At 32.0% G+C, this 19,210-nt stretch overlaps 2 protein-coding genes across 2 annotated transcripts; one reads left to right on the top strand and one right to left on the bottom strand.

Moving 5' to 3' along the window:
* Window positions 1-669: 669 nt before the first annotated feature.
* Window positions 670-6,084, bottom strand: LOC134722287 (uncharacterized). The gene is made up of 7 exons (XM_063585897.1): window positions 5,963-6,084; window positions 4,717-4,893; window positions 4,289-4,354; window positions 3,582-3,770; window positions 2,856-2,917; window positions 1,078-1,852; window positions 670-842 (listed from the first exon to the last, which is right to left on the bottom strand). Exons 2-7 carry the CDS (start codon window positions 4,889-4,891, stop codon window positions 763-765), a joined length of 1,347 nt encoding a protein of 448 aa, XP_063441967.1. The 5' UTR covers window positions 4,892-4,893; window positions 5,963-6,084; the 3' UTR covers window positions 670-762.
* A 3,896-nt stretch (window positions 6,085-9,980) lies between these two features.
* On the top strand, window positions 9,981-14,005 carry LOC134720656 (chondroadherin-like). Its single transcript, XM_063583046.1, has 3 exons — window positions 9,981-10,072; window positions 11,086-12,034; window positions 12,895-14,005. The coding sequence occupies exons 2-3, from the start codon at window positions 11,112-11,114 to the stop codon at window positions 13,259-13,261; spliced, it is 1,290 nt and encodes a 429-aa protein (XP_063439116.1). The 5' UTR covers window positions 9,981-10,072; window positions 11,086-11,111; the 3' UTR covers window positions 13,262-14,005.
* The last annotated feature ends 5,205 nt before the right edge of the window (window positions 14,006-19,210 follow it).

Here is a 19,210-nt window from a genome sequence, read left to right on the forward strand (position 1 = left end):
TTAAGAAAAGCTCTTCGGACACATACATGGATGAAAGCGTTGTTTTTTTAACGGCACAGGGTCGTTACCTCTTGTCAGACTCAGTTTCCGCGAGCCTTGTAATCTGTACTTCGATATTTCGATACTGATATACAATTTTTTATCATTTGTTCGTTTATGTTATATGAAAACTAAGGTTTGAACTCCCCCAGGGACCACCAGTTGAAGCTCAATTCAAAAGGCGCTTCGGATTCATAAAATACGAAACTCAATAATACCGAGGATATAAAAGTGTTGTTTCCATTTTTAAACCTTAATTGTCTTTTGGTTAGTGTATTTTTGTATTTTGGTTGCTGTATCATAAAAGTATACCATGAATCTTTGTTGTTTGGTAGTTGATTCATATGTTAATACGGTGGTGGCACACCGAGCAGCAACATATATGTGTTTAATTGTATGTAAGCATTTGTGCTTCCATCTGTCGTTCCCTATCGTTTATAGTTTAGGTGTATATAAATTCAGGTAAACATGAGATGAGGACTTTGCGGATAACCTCAAGTTTAACCTCACTTGGACATTGGGTTCATTCAAGCATCTTATGTAAAGCATTCGTTGTTTTTCACAGATTCACCAGTTATAAACGCAAAAGATTTATATGTCTTTTTTTTATTAAACAAAAAAATATCATAGGAAATACAAATTCATAAATAAACCAACAAAATCGGAAAAACTGGTAATGCAGCTGTTCAACAAATTTGATTGGAGCAGGTTTGACTGAATGTTTTAATGTCTGATCCAAACGAATCTCACAAGGCTTCTGACAAAACCCATCAGTTTATGTTTATTCACTGGTTTCCTCTCCCCTACAAAATAAATATTGAAAATAAGCATTAAGTAATGTATATATATATAGTCATCCGTTTTCTTAATCATCACAAAAAATCTTAATATTTGAAACAAGCTATTCATATTGCTATATTTCGTTATAAGTCGATTTGAAAATAGCGATCATTGGAATCAATGATGTCAATACATGTTGTTCAAAGTCACAACTATTAAAATGTAATTTAAAATACTGCACAGTTTTGTATATATTACCTGTAACCATTTTCTCTTGAAATTCCTTTGATTTAAGATTTTCGTTTAGCTCAGTTTCATTTGCTCCACGTTTGCGCTTTCCATCAAGTTCACTGGCTTCAGCTAATCTTTTCTCTTGTAGTTTGTTTGTTTTGACCTTTTCTCTCTCATGGGATTCTTTAGTTTTCGATTCTTTTTTCTCCTTTAGTACCTTACCATTGCGTTCCTTTGAGTCAGTTATAAATGTTTCATAAATAGATTTATGTAACTTGTTTTCTTTTTTGTCGTTTGTTTCTGGTTTCCTTTTTTCTTCAGAACCATTTCGATCAACTTTCTTTTCTTGCTTAGATTGCTCTGATATAATTTTTTCCTGGGACGATTTCATTTCTTCTTTTCTTTTCTGTTTTGACTCGTATTTTTCTCCCTTTCTTACACATTTTTCATATCTCTTTTGGTTCTTAGCTCTCTTTTTATCCATCTTTCTTTTCTTCTTAATTTCCTTTTCTTCTCGTGTTTTGTTCTCCTTAGATTCTTCAGCCTCCATTTTTATTTTATTTTTATATTCATTTTCTTCTAGTTTGCCTTTCCTTTGAGTCTCACGTGCTTCCATTTTTCTTTTCTTCTTTACTTCTTTTTCTTTCAGTTTTCTTTTCTTCTCAGATTCCTTTGCTTCCATTTTTGCTGTTTTCTTTGCTGCTTTGAAGAGATCTTTGATTCCAACCTTGCAATCTTTGGCCTTTTCAGATGATACGTATTTGTGATCAGTTTTATTTATTTTAAGTTTGTCTTCTGTCAACTGAAATCAATCATGAAATCAAAAAAGGTTTAAGTCTTCAATCACTGATGTGTTGCTAAATAAACGCAAGCAGCATTAAGCATGCTGCAGTATGAAGCATAACGCATGCTGCACTACCAAGCATAACGCATACTGCAGTATCAAGCATAAAGCATACTGCAGTATCAAACATAACGCATACTGCAGTAACAAGCATAACTTATACTGTAGTATCAAGCATAACGCATGCTGCAGTATCAAGCATAAAGCATGCTGCACTATCAAGCATAAAGCAAGCAGCAGTGATTAGCATAAAGCATACTTCAGTATCAAGCATAACGCATACTGCAATATCAAGCATAACTCATACTGCAGTATCAATCATAATGCATGCTATAGTTTTAAGCATAACACATACTGCAGTATCAAGCATAACGCATACTGCAGTTTTAAGCATAACGTATATTGCAGTAGCATAACGCATGCTGCAGTAACAACAATAATGCAACTTACGTTAAAAATGGTTTCAGTACAGATTAAAATGTAAATACAAATCATGAACAGCTTTTTTATCATTTGACTTTATTAATATTAATTAATGATGAAATACAAACTAGAATGATATCAAAATGTTCACATGAAAGCACCAAAATATGTGTATGAATAGAATATATAACTATAAAAATGTTCCATTAATAAGAATCATTTTGTTTAGCTTGAGCATATACTGTGCACTTATACGGTATTTATGTGTTTTTGACAAATCTTTACACATTTGTTTATCATTCCGTATTGAAGATTTCGCAACATACGTTCAACTTCTTATAAACAAGAAGATGTAGCATGATTACATATATGAGACAACTATCCCTCAGATATAAAAGAGCAAAGCTACAAGCAAGCATAAGGCACTGCACTGCCTTCAGTAATGAGCAACCTATTAGTTTGTTTAATACTAGTACTGTTTTGGTGTTTATTTCTCGTCGACCTTTAGCAACCATCTTTTTTTCAACACATTACGTACCTGTAAAGCTCCATGGCTATTGCTATCTTTGTTTTCAAATAAACTGATCAGAGATTCACATCCTTAAAAAAATAAAACGATTATAAGAAAAATTGATTATACGTGTTGTTTGTTCTTTAAGTTCGATCTTTTAGATATATGACTGAGTATCAATTGAGATATCACATTGGTAAAGTGAAGCGGTAAGATTGCCAATCAGACGACTTCTAGTTTCAACCAGCGACAAAAAGACGTTGATGTTAGCAAATAGAGGCTCAAGGCATAAGGCGTTAACAAACAACCCCATACTGTATCTTAAAAGATATAAAAGGCATATCCATGATAAAATGTGAAATAATAAAGAAGAGTAAGCAAACAATAAGCTGCGGAACCGTAGCTCTTAGGTCCTTATGTTATTTTTTTTGACTATTTAATAGTAAAAAAAAATGGTCCGCAAATAGTCAAAAAAATAACATAAGGACCTAAGAGCTACGGTTCCGCAGCTAGCAAACAGTATGCTACAAGGTTAACAAAAAACAAATATGGCAGACGGAGAAAAAATCAAGATGAAGAGTTGAATACATGGTAAAATTAAAATTATCTCTTGAAATTATGACATACCATCCTACATTGAGATAGAATGGTGTTCACGTGCTCTTCATATTTTTTTAATAATTGTTTATTATACCTGATATTTACTCTATCAGTATTACATAGATTGTTATTGGTTTCTTTTCTATAACTTACTGGTAGCGTTATGATTGAAGTCATGCTCCATGCCATCACTAAGAAATATAAAATCCTTTTGAGTCAAAAGTATATCATCCCCTGCTCCATGTTCCATCTGAGGTATTTGGAATGTAACTGTATGTTCTTTTAAAACCTTTTCTTCGTCTGCTCTTTCTCTAGCAGCTGACTTCTTTTGAGTTATTTCTTCTTATATATATATATAAAAAAAAAAAGAGTATATGAAATGATTGTAATCATAAAACAAACATAAGGTGGTCACAAAAACCTGTTGATCAGTAATAAGGTTTTATAGTTATTTGTAGCCTTTCTCTCCGTAGTTTTGTTGTTTATTTCCATGTTATTTTTTAAACGAATTCATGTTGTCCTTGTTTGTGTCCTCAGACTCCTGTTTAAAAGATATGACTTCTGAGCAATGGGAGAACATTTTTTTTACAACCCTCAAAACAAAAACAAAAATCAAACGATACAGACCAACATTTAAAAAAACAACATATGATAATACACCTTTAACTGGTCAATATTATATGTACTGTTATCGAAAAGAAGGGATTTGATGTATTAATTCAGGAAACAAAATTACTTCATATACATAAAAAGCAAAAGCAAAGGAAAAAAAGCCTTTATTGGCGCTCTTCATCTGAAAATTTTAAATCACGTTTTTAACATAATCAGACATTACTCTTAATAAACTTGTGTGTGCATACCATCTGAAATCTTTTCATCTGTTTTCTTGCCTTTTTTCATATTCTCCCCCTTGACCTGCTCTTCGTCTGTTAAAAATATTGACATGACAATAAAAAGGTTAAGTAATACCTACGTATCTGTGCTCCTAAAATTGATAGTAGTTTCATTTAAAGAAAAAATCGTATTTAATAAAACATAAGAAGAAAATACAAATAGTTCTAGTACAAGTATGACTAAACAGATATGTTCGACATTAATTTTTTAAGTAACGGTTGTGAATTGTCCGTTTTGAATTTCATAAAAAAAAAACGAAAATTAAAAAAAAAAAAGTGGTATGATTACCAAATAATTACCATTTAGTCACCAAAGATTTTTTAAAATGCTCAAATCAGCTCATTAACACTAAAATACCTCTCCTCCATGTACTCTGTGTATTGACTTAGCTCACCTGTCGTTTCTCCTGATGAACTGTCCTCTTGCGAAAGTGGATAATTGTCCCTCACAATTTCCATTCTTTTCCAAAATTCAAATTCTTGAGCGGACTTTGCATTTTCTTTGAACTCCATAATAAGCTGCCTTTTCGCAGCCTCTAACTGCTGGAACGGATTATCCACGTCAACCATAGCTACAATAAAGGTTTAACATGTGTGAATTAAATCAAAGGAGATGACAATTGGAACAAGATTCCTCCTCTTTACTTTCTTGTTTTTAAGTCCTGTTTCGGTTATTGGTGGAAAACATGTACGCTTTTTACAAAGAATGCCGTTACGCTTGATCACGTATAAAACACAATGAAAAAGTTTGAAATCTATTCGTGTGCATGGTTTCCTTGTTTTACAAATATTGCTATCATGGCTTTTCTTTCTTAGTGTCCTCTGTTGGTGTAATGCAATACGATATTGACTGATTTTGGCGTTAAAATGTATTGTACGGACAACACTAAAGTATTGACAGAATAATTTAAAAAAACTATCAGCTTAATCCTTTTATGCACATTTCATTTTCAAAGTGACCTGATATTTAAATTGAATTAGTATTTCGTGAATTCTCATTTCCGTCGCATTTATACAAAATCACGAGAATGCAATATGTAATAAAACTTTTTTTTCAAGAATAGAAAATATCTAATCTTTAACTTCTATACATATTTTATACAGTAAAATCGACAAAGAAAATAGATTTCATTTGTTTTCTTATTTTCTTACCTTGCTATCTTCAATTCTGTTTTATAAACCAGAATGAATCACTTCTTCGATTGTCTAGATATTGCTCTGTGAGTTTATCGATGAGATTCTTTCCTCAACGACGATCTGTAACCACGATCGAACTGTGACGTCGTCATCATTGTTACAGCGATACCGTGACTTCCGTTTATTTTTTCGGTCCCTACTATGTCAATTTAACATTTTGAATGATCATAACTCGATCGTCAATGCAAATATTTTTACCCCATATATGCTCCCCCGGGTAGAAACTTTCAAGCGGGTGTTCTTCGACAAGTACCTTTTTAATATGCTCTATTTTTAAAATTATAAGATGTTTCATCTCATTATTTGTGACGAGTTAGTCAGACTTACTCTTCAGAATCGCATGACGTTGTTGTGAGGTCCTTACAAACCACCATTATATATGAATATAATGGTCATGGTTTAGTTGTGTAATTTTTTTGATATGCTTAAATTTTTCATTCTTACCTGATCTTTTCTATGGGTCTGAACGCCTGTCTGGGCTCATGGTAGCTTTCTTGCCTCGAGTTCGATAGGGTGGAGGTTCAGACAAAAGACTTTAAAATTGCAACCGAGTGGTATATAGTAGTAAGAGCAACAACTGGTCGGCTTGAAAACCAAATATATATCCCATTAGGGAAACATAAACCTAGGCGATAGTTATCTGATTAGTTAGTACGTTGATAACTAAACGCAGTGTGTCAATGTTAGCGTCTTGAATGTTCATTTAATATTTGCCACTGGACATGTAACAAGAACAAATAGAGCTATTACTTTATTATACTGATACGACATTAAAATTATAATAAGGTATTACTAGTAAAATATAACAAAGAATTCGTTATTATATTTATCTATATCCACTGTGTCTAAACCACACCGGCAGTATTTGATCCGACTCGATGGTATCTAACGTCCGGCGCAATGACGGAACAACAATAGACAGAAGAAAGATAGGTTTCTCCTTATTTTCTGATTTTTTTAATGATATCGAAGAATATATATACATATACAACTATTTTCTATTGTGAAATGCAATATTTTCTACAACCGTTCTATATTAACGGAGAAATAAGTCAAAATGCATGTCAAAATGACGAATTGAGTGAAACTTGCCTCGAAATTGTTTAATTCTCTTTAATTTGTTCACATTGTACGGAAAGAAAGGTACGGGAAGATAGATATTGACACGAAGATTGCAAATTTAGTTATTATGAGCATCTCAATAATTGTAACTCTGTGTATGGAACGAAAGAAATGGGTCATGTCAAAATGGAACTGGCCGGTTTCGTCAATGTATACAACCCGGTTTCGTCATAGATTTCAAAATGCATAACCCGGTTTGGTCAAATAAAAAAAATCATAATCGCATTACATTATAATTGATTATTTAATTTCAGAGTTCAAAAGGAGTTTTGTGGGTCGTTCGAAAACAAGTTCGTTCACCGGACAGCGGCTTATTATTTAAATGAGTCTCAGATTCAAATAAATAATAAGCAAATTCCTACTCTTATAGAACTCAAATATTTTAATTTTACTTTGCATTCCGAACTTTTTTAACAGCATATTGAGATTAAAGCTCTTTAAATATGCGTTTTCTATATGAGTTATGGGAGAATATGTTGAACATGTTTAAACTTGAAATTAAAGTTTACGGTCTTAAAAATCGAAACACACAATTGATATGTGATTTTCTCGCACAAAAGAATGGACACCTTTATAAGTAATCTAATCATTCCATGTATGTAATCTTTTCTACCATCGTTAAAAATAAATCTTCTTAAGGATAAACGTTGATGATAAGACAAATGTATATGCATGCATAATCGACATAGAATGTAGGATTACAACTAGCTACCATGCATTAAAATAAAATTTATTTATCACTAATTGTAACTATACTGCTATGTACAAATTAGTATTACTCTATTTATTTCACTTGACTGGGCGGAGTTTCACCAGTTCGCTCATAACAAACCAGTCCATCTATGAATAGGTGTTTTAGGATAAAGTCATTTATGAAGTGTCCAGTTATTCTTTAGTAAATTACTTTGATAACACTGATAGGTGATTAGAAATCAGTAATAATTATAACGGTAATCATCCTTGCCACACACATCTTCAAATAGACTGTCCTTATGCAAATTAAAACGTAAGCTCCGCCCGATCAGTTTAAATAACATTGGTAATATAATAGTCTCAGGTCATCGATAAAATTCAATAATAATTATTTTGTTAACATTATTAAAAAAACGAGTCTGTACTGTCGCCATTGTGTTATGATGATCGTACACTGACGTTGGTCAATATATTTTGACAATATATACGGACAGACGGATTCAGTTTATTTCAAAGTGGGCGTATTTCGAACAACTTGTACATACCGCCGAGCGTAGCGAGTCGAACAATATTTTGATTATTTTTTGCTTTACAAAATCGTTAAATACGGGAATCAATATAGTTTTGGCAACCGAAGGTGGGGTCGGGGCGTGCAACCTATACGTCATCTAGATTCGCCACTTATCTTATAAAGTGTATAACGAATTAAAATATTGTAAGAAATGAGAAAACAGGGACACCCGGGAAATCGGATTATGTGAGTTGGATTATGTTTATTATAATAAATGCCGAATATCAAGTTCTTTTTATCGATTTCTATACATTTTTCTCAAGTATATATAAAAGTTATATAGGAAAATGATAAGGCAGACAAATATACAAATAAATCGACTTGGCCGATATCCTAATAAAACTTATTGACCTTTAATTACGATTTTTTTTCATTTCTTTGCGTTTTTACACGCCCATCCCGACAGGACGTATTATTGTATACACCCGTCTGTCCATCCGTCCTTCCATCCGTCCGTTCCTTCATCTATCAGTCATTTGGTCCGTCCGTCCGTCCGTCCGTCTAGCTATCCGTCTATCTTTCTGTCCAGCGTAAACATGTCGCACCGTAACTTGAGAACAGCTTATCTAGTTTTCATGAAACTTAACAAATTTATTTCGTGAAATGGTCAAACGATTTGTAAACCTTTTAGTGAAAATCAAATTAAATCTTTTTGAGTTACAGAACTTTGTAAGTAAGTGTTTTTTTTAACATGTCGCGCCATATCTCAAAATGGTTAATCATTATTGCATCAAACTTTACACACTTCTTAGTAATATAAATCTTAACTTCTGCATACTTTAAGGTGATGTTTTAAATTTTGTTTTTTAAGCGTTAATTAGGTTTTCTTTGTAAAAAAAAAAAGGGGGGGTCACATACTGCGATGTATCTCAAAACCTATATAAAAACCTATATATTATATATATTTTAATAATAATGTTAAAAAAATAATTAGATATCAGTGTTTGCTATTGAGTATTTATATTCCATTTAAAATTAGTTTGAAGATCAGTGAAATAACGGATACGACTTTCATTAGGAAAATGTGTAGTACTATAATTACCTATGTAAATAAATGTAAACACGCAAAGTTTACTTTATAATACATATATATTTAAATTCTTTCGAAAGACAATGTTGAGATCCGTGTTAACGTTGCTTTTCATAAATTGTTGGTTTTAAAAAAAATATAAAAAAACCGGGTGATATAATAGACGAAACCGGGTGTTGTGTAGTAAACAACAATGACGAAACCGGTGTATTTTTATTTGACATGACTCATTTCTTTCGTTCCATACACATAAATACAAGTATTGAGATGCTCATAATGACTAGTTTTGCAATCTCTGTGTCAGTATCTATCTTCCGGTACCTTTCTTTCCGTACAATGTGAACAATTTAAAGAGAAATTAAACAATTTCGAGGCAAGGTTCACTCAATTCGTCATTTTGACATGCATTTTGACTTATTTCTCCGTTAATATAGAACGGTTGTAGAAAATATTGCATCTCACAATAGAAAATAGTTGTATATGTATATATATTCTTCGATATCATTAAAAAAATAAGAAAATAAGGAGAAACCTATCTTTCTTGTGTCTATTGATGTTCCGTCATTGTGCCGGACGTTAGATACCATCGAGTCGGATCAAATTCTGCCGGTGTGGTTTAGACACAGTGATATCGTTATCTTATAATATACATGGTTTTGTGTGACTTTATAGATGATTTGATATGGTTTATTTTTATGATCTTTTCCAAGGTTAGAACGCCTGGGTAGACTCGAAGTAGCTAATTCGGTGTGTCAATGTTTTCATCCTGAATGTGCATTTTTAAATATTTGCAACTGCACTAGACAATTTAGCATGAATGAATAAATCAGAAAGTTCAGTTTACTGTTACGACATTTTGTATTTTAATGACACTATTACTCCTTACTTTACAGATTTGTAGCTTAACTTTATACATGATGTCATCATAACTTTTTAAGACCTTATTTAAGGTTTATATGCAAGGTGATAATAAGGTATTACTAGTAAAATCCAACAAAGAATTCGTTATCATATTTATCTTTACCTATATCGTAATGCGGATGATACAAAGTTCGATTAACATTGAAATACCAAGTCACAAATGTACGCAAATAAATCTCTGATAAAAATATATGTGTATAAACAGCAGCACATGACGGTTAGTTTCTTTTTCTTATTCTTTTTGCTTTTTAGTTAAATTCTGTTCCGTAAAAAGAAACCGAAAAAAAATGGGAAATCTCTGTAATATTTTGATAAATAGTTATCAAAGGTACAATTGATAGAACACTGTAGTTTATCACAGCTACTGTTTCTTTTTCTTATTCTTTATGTCTTTTTGGGGGTTAAATTCTGTTGGACGTAAAAAAGAAATTGAACAACATAGGAAATCTCTCTTAATACTTATCTTATAAATCGCTTGCTTTTATATTTCTACACGTATCAGAATTATGTATTGGTGTGTTCATCCTGGAAACAGTATATATTCTAATATATATGTTCCTGGTTCATCACAACAACTAGAATTTGAAAAAAACAATGATATACAAACACTAAGTAATTAACAAAAAGAAGTTATGCTTGTTGAGTGGTGGCAGGCAACAATCTTTATATATTCTTTGTTCAAAAGAATTATCAACATACACTTATTCTTAATATTTACTGTTGTACGATCAAATAAATACTGATTTCTCATTTATTGTATATGATTAGATGCAAATAACACAGTTAATCAATTTGCATATGTTCTTAGACATTCACAAATAATACATGTTAGATTTTCTACTTTATTGTAAAGAAATAACAGTCAACCTCAAAGTTAAAGTCTGCGCCATATTTGATATCATTTCTGCACAGCTCAATAGATTATAAAGTCGTGCTATATTTACCAAAAAAGAATGTACATGAAAAGAATAGCCAAACTTACCTGCAAACTATCAACTGTATTTTATCAAACTGTTTATATATCTGTTGGCGCTAACAGAAGACCGCCCAAGTTACCATAATGAAAAAAAAGAGAACTATCCTCTTCTGGAAGGGTGAACTCAAATTTAATCTTGGTATCTATTATGAGTTTAAACTTTACTATACAATGGACTCGATGTTATATTGAAATCATAAACACTTCTGATTAGATAGATTTCGATTTGATTTAAGATATTGTTTTATTTTCAGAAACTCAACCAGTGGACATTTCAATCATGATTAAAATTCTACCAATACTATCTTTAATAACATTTGTGATTGGTACAACTAGTCCCAGTATATGTAGAAGAAATGAAACATTCTTGGACTGTAGAAACGCAGGCTTAAAAGACATTCCTTACATACTAGAAGTCCCAGATACTGTGACACATTTGGATTTTTCTTTCAACAAGATCAGAGTGGTCTACCCTTTTAATCTACCACGTCCGTCCTCAGTGATAGAGGTTTATTTGGCGCATAATAACATCGACACAATCGTGAGAGGTGCATTTGACGACATGACAAGACTTGAAGTTTTAGATCTGTCATATAATCAAATAAACGGCTCGTCGTTACACATTGAAACGTATAAATATGAAATTGGACATTTTGAAAATATAAAGCGGCTGATTTTGAAAGGCAATCATTTAGGAAAACTGGAGAGACTTACTTTTACAGCCTTTGGATTTTCTACATTAGAATACTTAGACCTATCGTCTTGTTCTTTAGAGACTCTTGAACATTTGTCGATTGATAATTTAGCCATATTAAAACATTTGAATTTAAGTTTCAATCATCTTTCGAAATTTGAAGCGTTGTCACTAGAAGGTCTTTCAGAGTTAGAAGTGCTTGATTTAAGTCATAATGAGCTTTCAATATTAAACGAAATGTCACGTTTAGTATCCTTGAAAACTTTGTATCTAGATAGCAATAAGCTTGAAGCTATTAAAGAGAATATATTCAAACCATTGTTCAATTTAGAGATTTTGTCGCTGAAAGGGAACATGTTTAGAACTTTGTATCCATACTTACTTCCCTTGGATTCTCATAAAATGAAGGAAATACGATTGGACGAGAATCCCTGGCATTGTGATTGCAGAATGCGCTGGTTGGTGGAAGACCAAACTGATGAAATCGTCTTCAGGGATTTCAAATTAAAGTGAGTATAAAGATACCAGTAATTTAATGTCATCAACCAATCAATTTATTTATTTAAAAAAGGACTTTCCGTTTTGAATTTCCCTTTGAGTTTAGTATTTTTGTTATTTTACCTTTTAGATAATCTAATTCTAAACCATTTCTCTCCGATGTCAGTTGGTCGGATTTTTTTTAAACTGTATTTCCTTAACTCTTAAGTCAGATAGATGATGGCGGGTAAACCTTCTGTTCGGTGTGAGTTAAGGCTGTCGTATCTTTTATGGTTTACTTTTACCAATTGTGACTTGGATGGACAGTTGTCTTATTAGCGCTCATACCACATCTTCGTATATCTATTGTGAGCTACATGTGTAAACACAATGTGAATGTCTACATGAGTCAGCTACAACAAGATAGAACAAAAATACAGCGATTTTATTATCGTCTGAAAATATCCATAAAATAATTCCCAAAACACAAAGTTCTGTGATGTAGCTTTTCATGTAAATTGACAAATTACCAGGGAAATCGCACCAAAATTAAAATTCTTAAATACATGTAGTTCATTTTTTTTAAATTGTCGTTTAGGTTCATATAAGGGTTGTTCAAATAGATAGGTCCATGATTATGTATAGACAAATAGAGAGTTACAGGATTTCCTATACTAGTAGTAGATGATGTTTAGAGAGAACTACTACATTTTGTTTTAATTTGAAAAAAACAATATTTGTTTGGTCCCTTAAATCATAACAATTAAACTAATTCTCCAAACTTCTGTGTCAACATTTCAAATTGTATTAGATTATTCAAATATGGTAAAAATGGCGTTATACATGTCGTTATATATAGACAGTGATTATAGATAACTTGTTTTTTTTTCAGGTGTGAGTTTCCCTCTAGATACAGGGGAAAGAATGTTTTTGACATCCGAAGCAAAGACCTGAACTGTTTTGCAGATTATTCTAGACTCATTTTACTATTAACATTATTCATTATAGTGTGTTTCATGTTAGTTGGGATCGTGTGGTTTATTCGTGCAAATCGGAAATATTTAAAACATTTACGATGTTGTGATAAAAAGGGGGGTGAGTACGCGGCTGTTTATCACCATGAGGACCCGGATGGTAATGGAGATAGTAAAGATGAACAAGTGAATATCATAATCACGACGACGGAAGACGACTCACTACTCAATAACGAAGAAACTACTGCTACGGAAGATGTTAAATTGCAATATAGTGATGACTGAATATATATAGAATAAAGAAAGTATAAAAAAGAAGATGTGGTATGATTTCCAATGAGACAACTGTCCACAAGAGACTGACCAAAATGACAGACATTAACAACTATAGGTCACCATACGGCCTTCCACAATGAGAAAAGCCCATACCGCATAGTCAGACCAACTTGAAACGCCATTATTCTTACAAATTTTGTTAGTATTTGAGTTTTTTCAAAAGATTAATTTTTTTGAAAAGCTATTAAAAAATTACACAAAAGCCGTGGTTTTCCATAAAAGAACGATAAATAATGGGATAAATATAGCAACTTGTCCTAATAAGACACACAGTCAAAAATTATTCGCAATGCTTTTTATTTTTTCATTTTGTTGGAGTGTGCGAGATTGGTAATTTTTTCATGTTGCTTTTATCTGCTATGATATTTGTTGTAATTTAAGCAATATTTTAAGATATATTTCATTTTACATGTATACTTCCTAGACTATTTTTACTTTTATTTGTCATCTTAATTTTCTTACCATGTACTGAACGTTTGAAACTGTGTTGTTTTCATGATTTTGTGTATTTGTGTACATATTTTGTTATTCAGTCGATTTTAAAAGCTCATTACACTTTATGTTTTATGCAGTTTACTGAATTTCGACTTTAAATAAAACTTTGAATTGAATTAAATAGATAATATGGTTGCTGTCCCCTTAAACAAAATTGATCCCAAGATCTGTTTAGTATCTTATTGACGTTGTATGGAAAAATTTCCCCAAAGAGTGAAATAATTCCACATTCCGTTGACCTTATCTGGATTTGGCTATTTGTTTTTGGCCATTAGTTTTTGGATGTTATGTTTTGGCCGACATCAATCATATAGCTCTTCATTTGTTTCGGTTCTTATAGACACAAGGAGATGTGGTATGAGTGACCTATGAGACAACTCTCCGACCAATTCATACCTTGTATAAGTAAACCATTATAGGTCAAAGTACGGTCTTCAACACGGCGCTTTGGCTCACACCGAAAATCAATGCATTAAGGGCCCCAAAAAATAGCTAGTGTAAAACCTTTCAAACAGGAACACCACCGGCGTTAATTTATGTTAAAACGAGAAACGAGAAACACTTGTGAACCACATCAATCAATGACAACCACTGAACACCAGGTGCCAAAAAATACATTTTTTTTTCAAATATTCGGCCCCGAGAAAACAAAATCCAGACAAAAATGCTTCGAACGCAATATATCTAAACAAAAGTTTTCATGTTTGACAATACCGGGTTGACACAACTGCTGGCGAACTGTTAGTCCCCAATGTAGCGAAAGCAACAAAAAACGTCAATGTCTGTTTAAAATTTCAAGAGCCGTTTTCTGTATTTAGGTATCTTAAGAGACAAACGATACATAGTAACTTATCGTAGCCTCTGAGTATAAAAATAAAAGCAGCATTATATAACGAAGCCATAATTCCTTGAAACTACACAAGTATATGCCAAGTAAGAGATAGGCGAAAAATCTATCAAAGGAAAAGAAACTGACAATGTTATAGCAAAATAAGAAAAGGAGACAAAAAGACAAGGACAGTTTACAAAACACAACATAGAAAACAGACGGAGCAATAGGAACCCTACCAAAATCTGGGGATAGTCCTTCTCCACATGAAGCACCTCTTGTGTTGCTCATGAAAGCCTACAAACCCAATGACAAGTCTACTTTGTGTAGATGGTGTATACAGTTATCTGTAATAAGAGGCTGACGGAGCGCGGCATTCAAAATAAGCTATTTCTAAATGTTTACGCGTATTTCGACTTTTATGTCCTCTGTTTCTCCTCTTATAAGCGGTGCGGAACAAATTGATTATAAACCTTTTGTTCCTCTATTGTTAAGCTCGTTTTATTATCCCCCAAGAACACCAACATTCGCTTCTGATTATTCATGGAATGAGTGTTATCTATTTGATATTATATAAATCAATCGTCGCTACACGGGATTCGAACAGTTGCCCGGTTTTGAGCTTTGATATGAGCATCGTTTGTAGAATCATCATAGATACCTGGGGCCGTGTCAATAAAAGTATCCTAGGTTATGTCCTAAGATAGGTCTTAGGACGTGTCTGAGAGATGTCTTAGGATGTAAAACAAAGCTGTCCTAGGACTGTCCTAACTACGATGGTCCTAGGACCATCCTAACTCATTTATTTAATTGAAAATATATGTAGAGATTTGTATGACATAGATTGGATTGTATTTTATATGTAAAGAGAGGGAGGATGACTCTTATATTGAAAACAATTAACGCAAAATAAAAGTTTAAGTTTTTACGGAATACTAATAAATACGTTATTAAATATGATAAAAGAAATAAATGAATTTAATACGAAAAAAAAAGTAAATGGTCACAAAACTTTGTGATATTCGTGGTGCAATTTTAGTACATAAACTAGTTTTGTCCTTAGGTCCACTCGATTTTATTACATGTATCGAATCAGGATTAGGTAAAAAAAAAAGAAAAGTAAACTTTTTCCCATATTTGAATTATTTAAAATATGTTGCTTATGAGGATAGTATTGTTTAGGCTTCAAAAAAGGCAGCACAAAATAATTTAATATAATACAATTAATCTTTAACAAACATTAAACAATCTTTTTTATTATTAATTTTATCTTATGATAGTTTAATATTGTATTAGTATTTTTAGTATTGAGTGTATGCCGTATTTGTTGTTTTTATTACATTTTAGGACATCGTAACTTTTAGGACTATCCTAAGACACCTAATTGTATATCTTAACTTTAGGACCAAGTTTAGGACATATCTTAGTTTAGGAGACTTTCGTTAACCCGACTTAGGACTAAGACGTGTCCTAAGACCATCCTAAGACCTGTCTTAGTCCTAGGACAGCTTCGTTGACACGGCCCCAGGACTAAATTTAGTATATACGCCAGACTCGCGTTTCGTCTACAAACGACTCATTAGTGACGCTCGAATCCAAAAAAGTTAAAAAGGCCAAATAAAGTACGAAGTTGAAGAGCATTGAGGACCAAAATTCCTAAAAGTTTTTCCAAATACAGCTATGGAAATCTATGCCTGAGGTAGAAAAGCCTTAGTATTTCAAAAAATTTAAAATTTGTAAACAGTAAATTTATAAATATAACCATATTAATGACAATTCATGTCAGCACAAAAAGTGCTGACTACTTGGCTATTGATACCCTGGCCTCAGTGGCATCGACCCAGTGGTTGTAAATAAACTCATCATAGATACCAGGACTAAATTAAGTAAGCGAGAGCCTTGTCCCCAACATTATCATTTGGAAAATCAAGCCATTTAAACTGTACTTTGAAAATGATAGAAATATATGTAATAATTCATTAAAAATCTTAATATAACAAGGGGGCTGAGCATATAGCTGACAGCTTTAGGATATGAGGAAAAGAAAATGTGTTTTATAAATCAGCAGTCTACTGCCAATAATTATGCTCACTTTTTTTTAGAATTTCGTAATTTTTTCGTTTTCGTACCTTTTCACATGGACTGGCTCATATAACAATGTTATAATTTTCAACGTCAAGAAAGACAATGATAACTATTTCAGAGTTTTCCTGGTTTTGATGTTTTCTTAATTATGTGCAATATTGGTCTCAATACACTGGTTTATAAGTACTTTAAAATATATGAAAATATATTGTAACTTTTCGTGCTACCTATATATATAAGTTAGAAAGGCCACTACCATTTAGCAAACATGAACAAAAATAATAAATCTGTTTGTTAATTACAACAACGAAATCATTTAATGTGCGAACACCATTAGATAACCCAACATTGTGCATCATAAAGAAATAACAGTTAATACATAATATATACCTAGTTTAAGCTCTTTTATGGTAAGGCACATTCGGTAAATAAAGGCGTCAAAAGTATAAATTAAACGAAAGGAAAAACAATTGTAACAATTAGTAAAAACATATTAAAAATGTTGAGTGTGGCGGTCATTTTTCATTTTTGTTGTTTACACAAATCGAAGCGATGACACCAACCATACCCTAAAGTACACGAAAATTCTTACATAAATATTAAGTTCAGAAGACCCCTAATGTAGGCATTCCAAACTTAGTGTCAAAAAGTAGCAAGAAGTCATTACATGTGACTCCAAATAACAACATGGAAATGCGTAACTAATTATTGTTTTTAATTTATCAAAATTTTATCATTGATGTTAGGTATTAAAATAACAAAGACAGGAAGGAAAAAGTGATGGGATTTACTTAAGTAATTACAAAGTAAACAGCGCATTCTATTCCATAGCAGATCATCTTTTATGTGCTTTTACGTCGGAACATTACGTATGAAGTATTCCCGTTTCAAAGATAGTGTAATCTGTCCCCCTTCGTAAACAAAGCCCAGCCTCCGCTATATAAGAAAGATGACAAGGGTCGCGGCGGTAAAATCTCGGCGTCCGTGTTGCTCCCAACAAGGTAAGAGGATCGTGTTCCATAGCGACTTGGACTACTATGTCACAACATCAAAGCTAACTTACAGACAATAATTACTTTTATGTTTTGTGTTCTATAAAAATTTAATTTGGGCTACTGGATCGCAAAATTAACTAATTATTGCAAAAGTTTCACAATTTTATTGTAAAAGTTATATTAATGAATGAGAATTGCATGAAATTTGGGTTTTTTTTCAATAATTTCCCTGACTTTAGTTGGCTTTCGTTTATCAACATTCTTGGAGAAAAATACCAAATACTGCAAAATATTTTGACATAACTGAGAAAAAAAACCCATCTTTTATTTGAAACAAATAGGAATATCATAAATACTTACATTTAATTGACGTTTTTGAAGGAGAGTTAAACTAATTTATATTGCATTTGAATTATTCTTTTTATCAATGCTTTTTATTAAATTACAGATGAAGTTCTCAATCATTTTTCTTTTTTCTTATTATGACTTTTTTTAAGAACTTCTTTGATCCATGCATTTTGTTTTATTCCATTTATTCTCTAAACCAGCTCTTATTCATTTATAAACTGATGTAAAACCCGACCTGGGACTTTTGCGCTCTTTTTATATGACATTTGGCGCTTTTATAATGTACGTTTGCTCTTTATTTGTTTGGGATGTATGCTCTTTTTAAAAAAAAAGGACATTAGCACTTGTTCTAAAGGACATGGACATGATTCGAATTTAATATCCACAAATTGCATAAAGCTGCAAGAAAAACTTAGGGCAACATTTGAAAGTTCTATTCAAAAACAGAATCGTTTTTTATATCGTTTACCACACACAATACTTTTTTTCTGATTTCTTTTTTTGTATCGGCAAAATTTAAATGAATGTTTGAACATTGACAGGGAAATCGTTTTGCAAATTTGTTAAGATTTTTGAATCCAAAAAAAATATAACGCTGTTTGATCTGTAAAATGCGAAATTCTAGTTCTTGCGTATCAAGCATTCAACTGTAAATTTCCATAGTGTTTGAAGGGCAAATGTTTTTTGGTTTTACAGGTGAAAAAAGCGCAAACCTTCACCCCTCCGTACAACCTTTGATGCTCATCTATAAATCTACACGTAATTTCAATTTGTACATTTTTTAACATTTATATACACGTAGATATTGTATACGAAAACTATTATTTGTGTCCATATTTGAGAAAATGGTTATCAAAACTACCCCGTCTCATTTCATTATTGAAGAAAAACCTATTTCAATGTCATGATTTATATTCAAATACATTAAGTATTATGCAATAACTTCATTAAGATGAGGTAGATATATGTGTTCTTGTTTTAAAATTAAGATAAAATGTATAGATCGAGACGAACAACCGAAGTTAACATCTTCCCTTACTTCTAAATTCATTTAACCCACAGAAAATTTATTGAACAAAAAAGACCGTTATTTTTTATTTTTCACATTCGAAATAGAAATCAGTATAATGCAGGACGCTATACCTT

The sequence above is a fragment of the Mytilus trossulus genome, chromosome 6, assembly GCF_036588685.1.
Source record: "Mytilus trossulus isolate FHL-02 chromosome 6, PNRI_Mtr1.1.1.hap1, whole genome shotgun sequence".
Classification (NCBI taxonomy): domain Eukaryota; kingdom Metazoa; phylum Mollusca; class Bivalvia; order Mytilida; family Mytilidae; genus Mytilus; species Mytilus trossulus.

Coding starts and splice junctions, on each gene's coding strand:
- LOC134720656 (XM_063583046.1), top strand. CDS start 11,112: ATGATTAAAATTCTACCAATACTATCTTTAATAACATTTGTGATTGGT. Junction 12,035..12,894: donor TTCAGGGATTTCAAATTAAA/GTGAGTATAAAG, acceptor TTTTTTTTTCAG/GTGTGAGTTTCCCTCTAGAT.
- LOC134722287 (XM_063585897.1), bottom strand. CDS start 4,891: ATGGTTGACGTGGATAATCCGTTCCAGCAGTTAGAGGCTGCGAAAAGG. Junction 1,853..2,855: donor ATAGCCATGGAGCTTTACAG/GTACGTAATGTG, acceptor GATTGATTTCAG/TTGACAGAAGACAAACTTAA. Junction 843..1,077: donor TCAAGAGAAAATGGTTACAG/GTAATATATACA, acceptor TTTATTTTGTAG/GGGAGAGGAAACCAGTGAAT.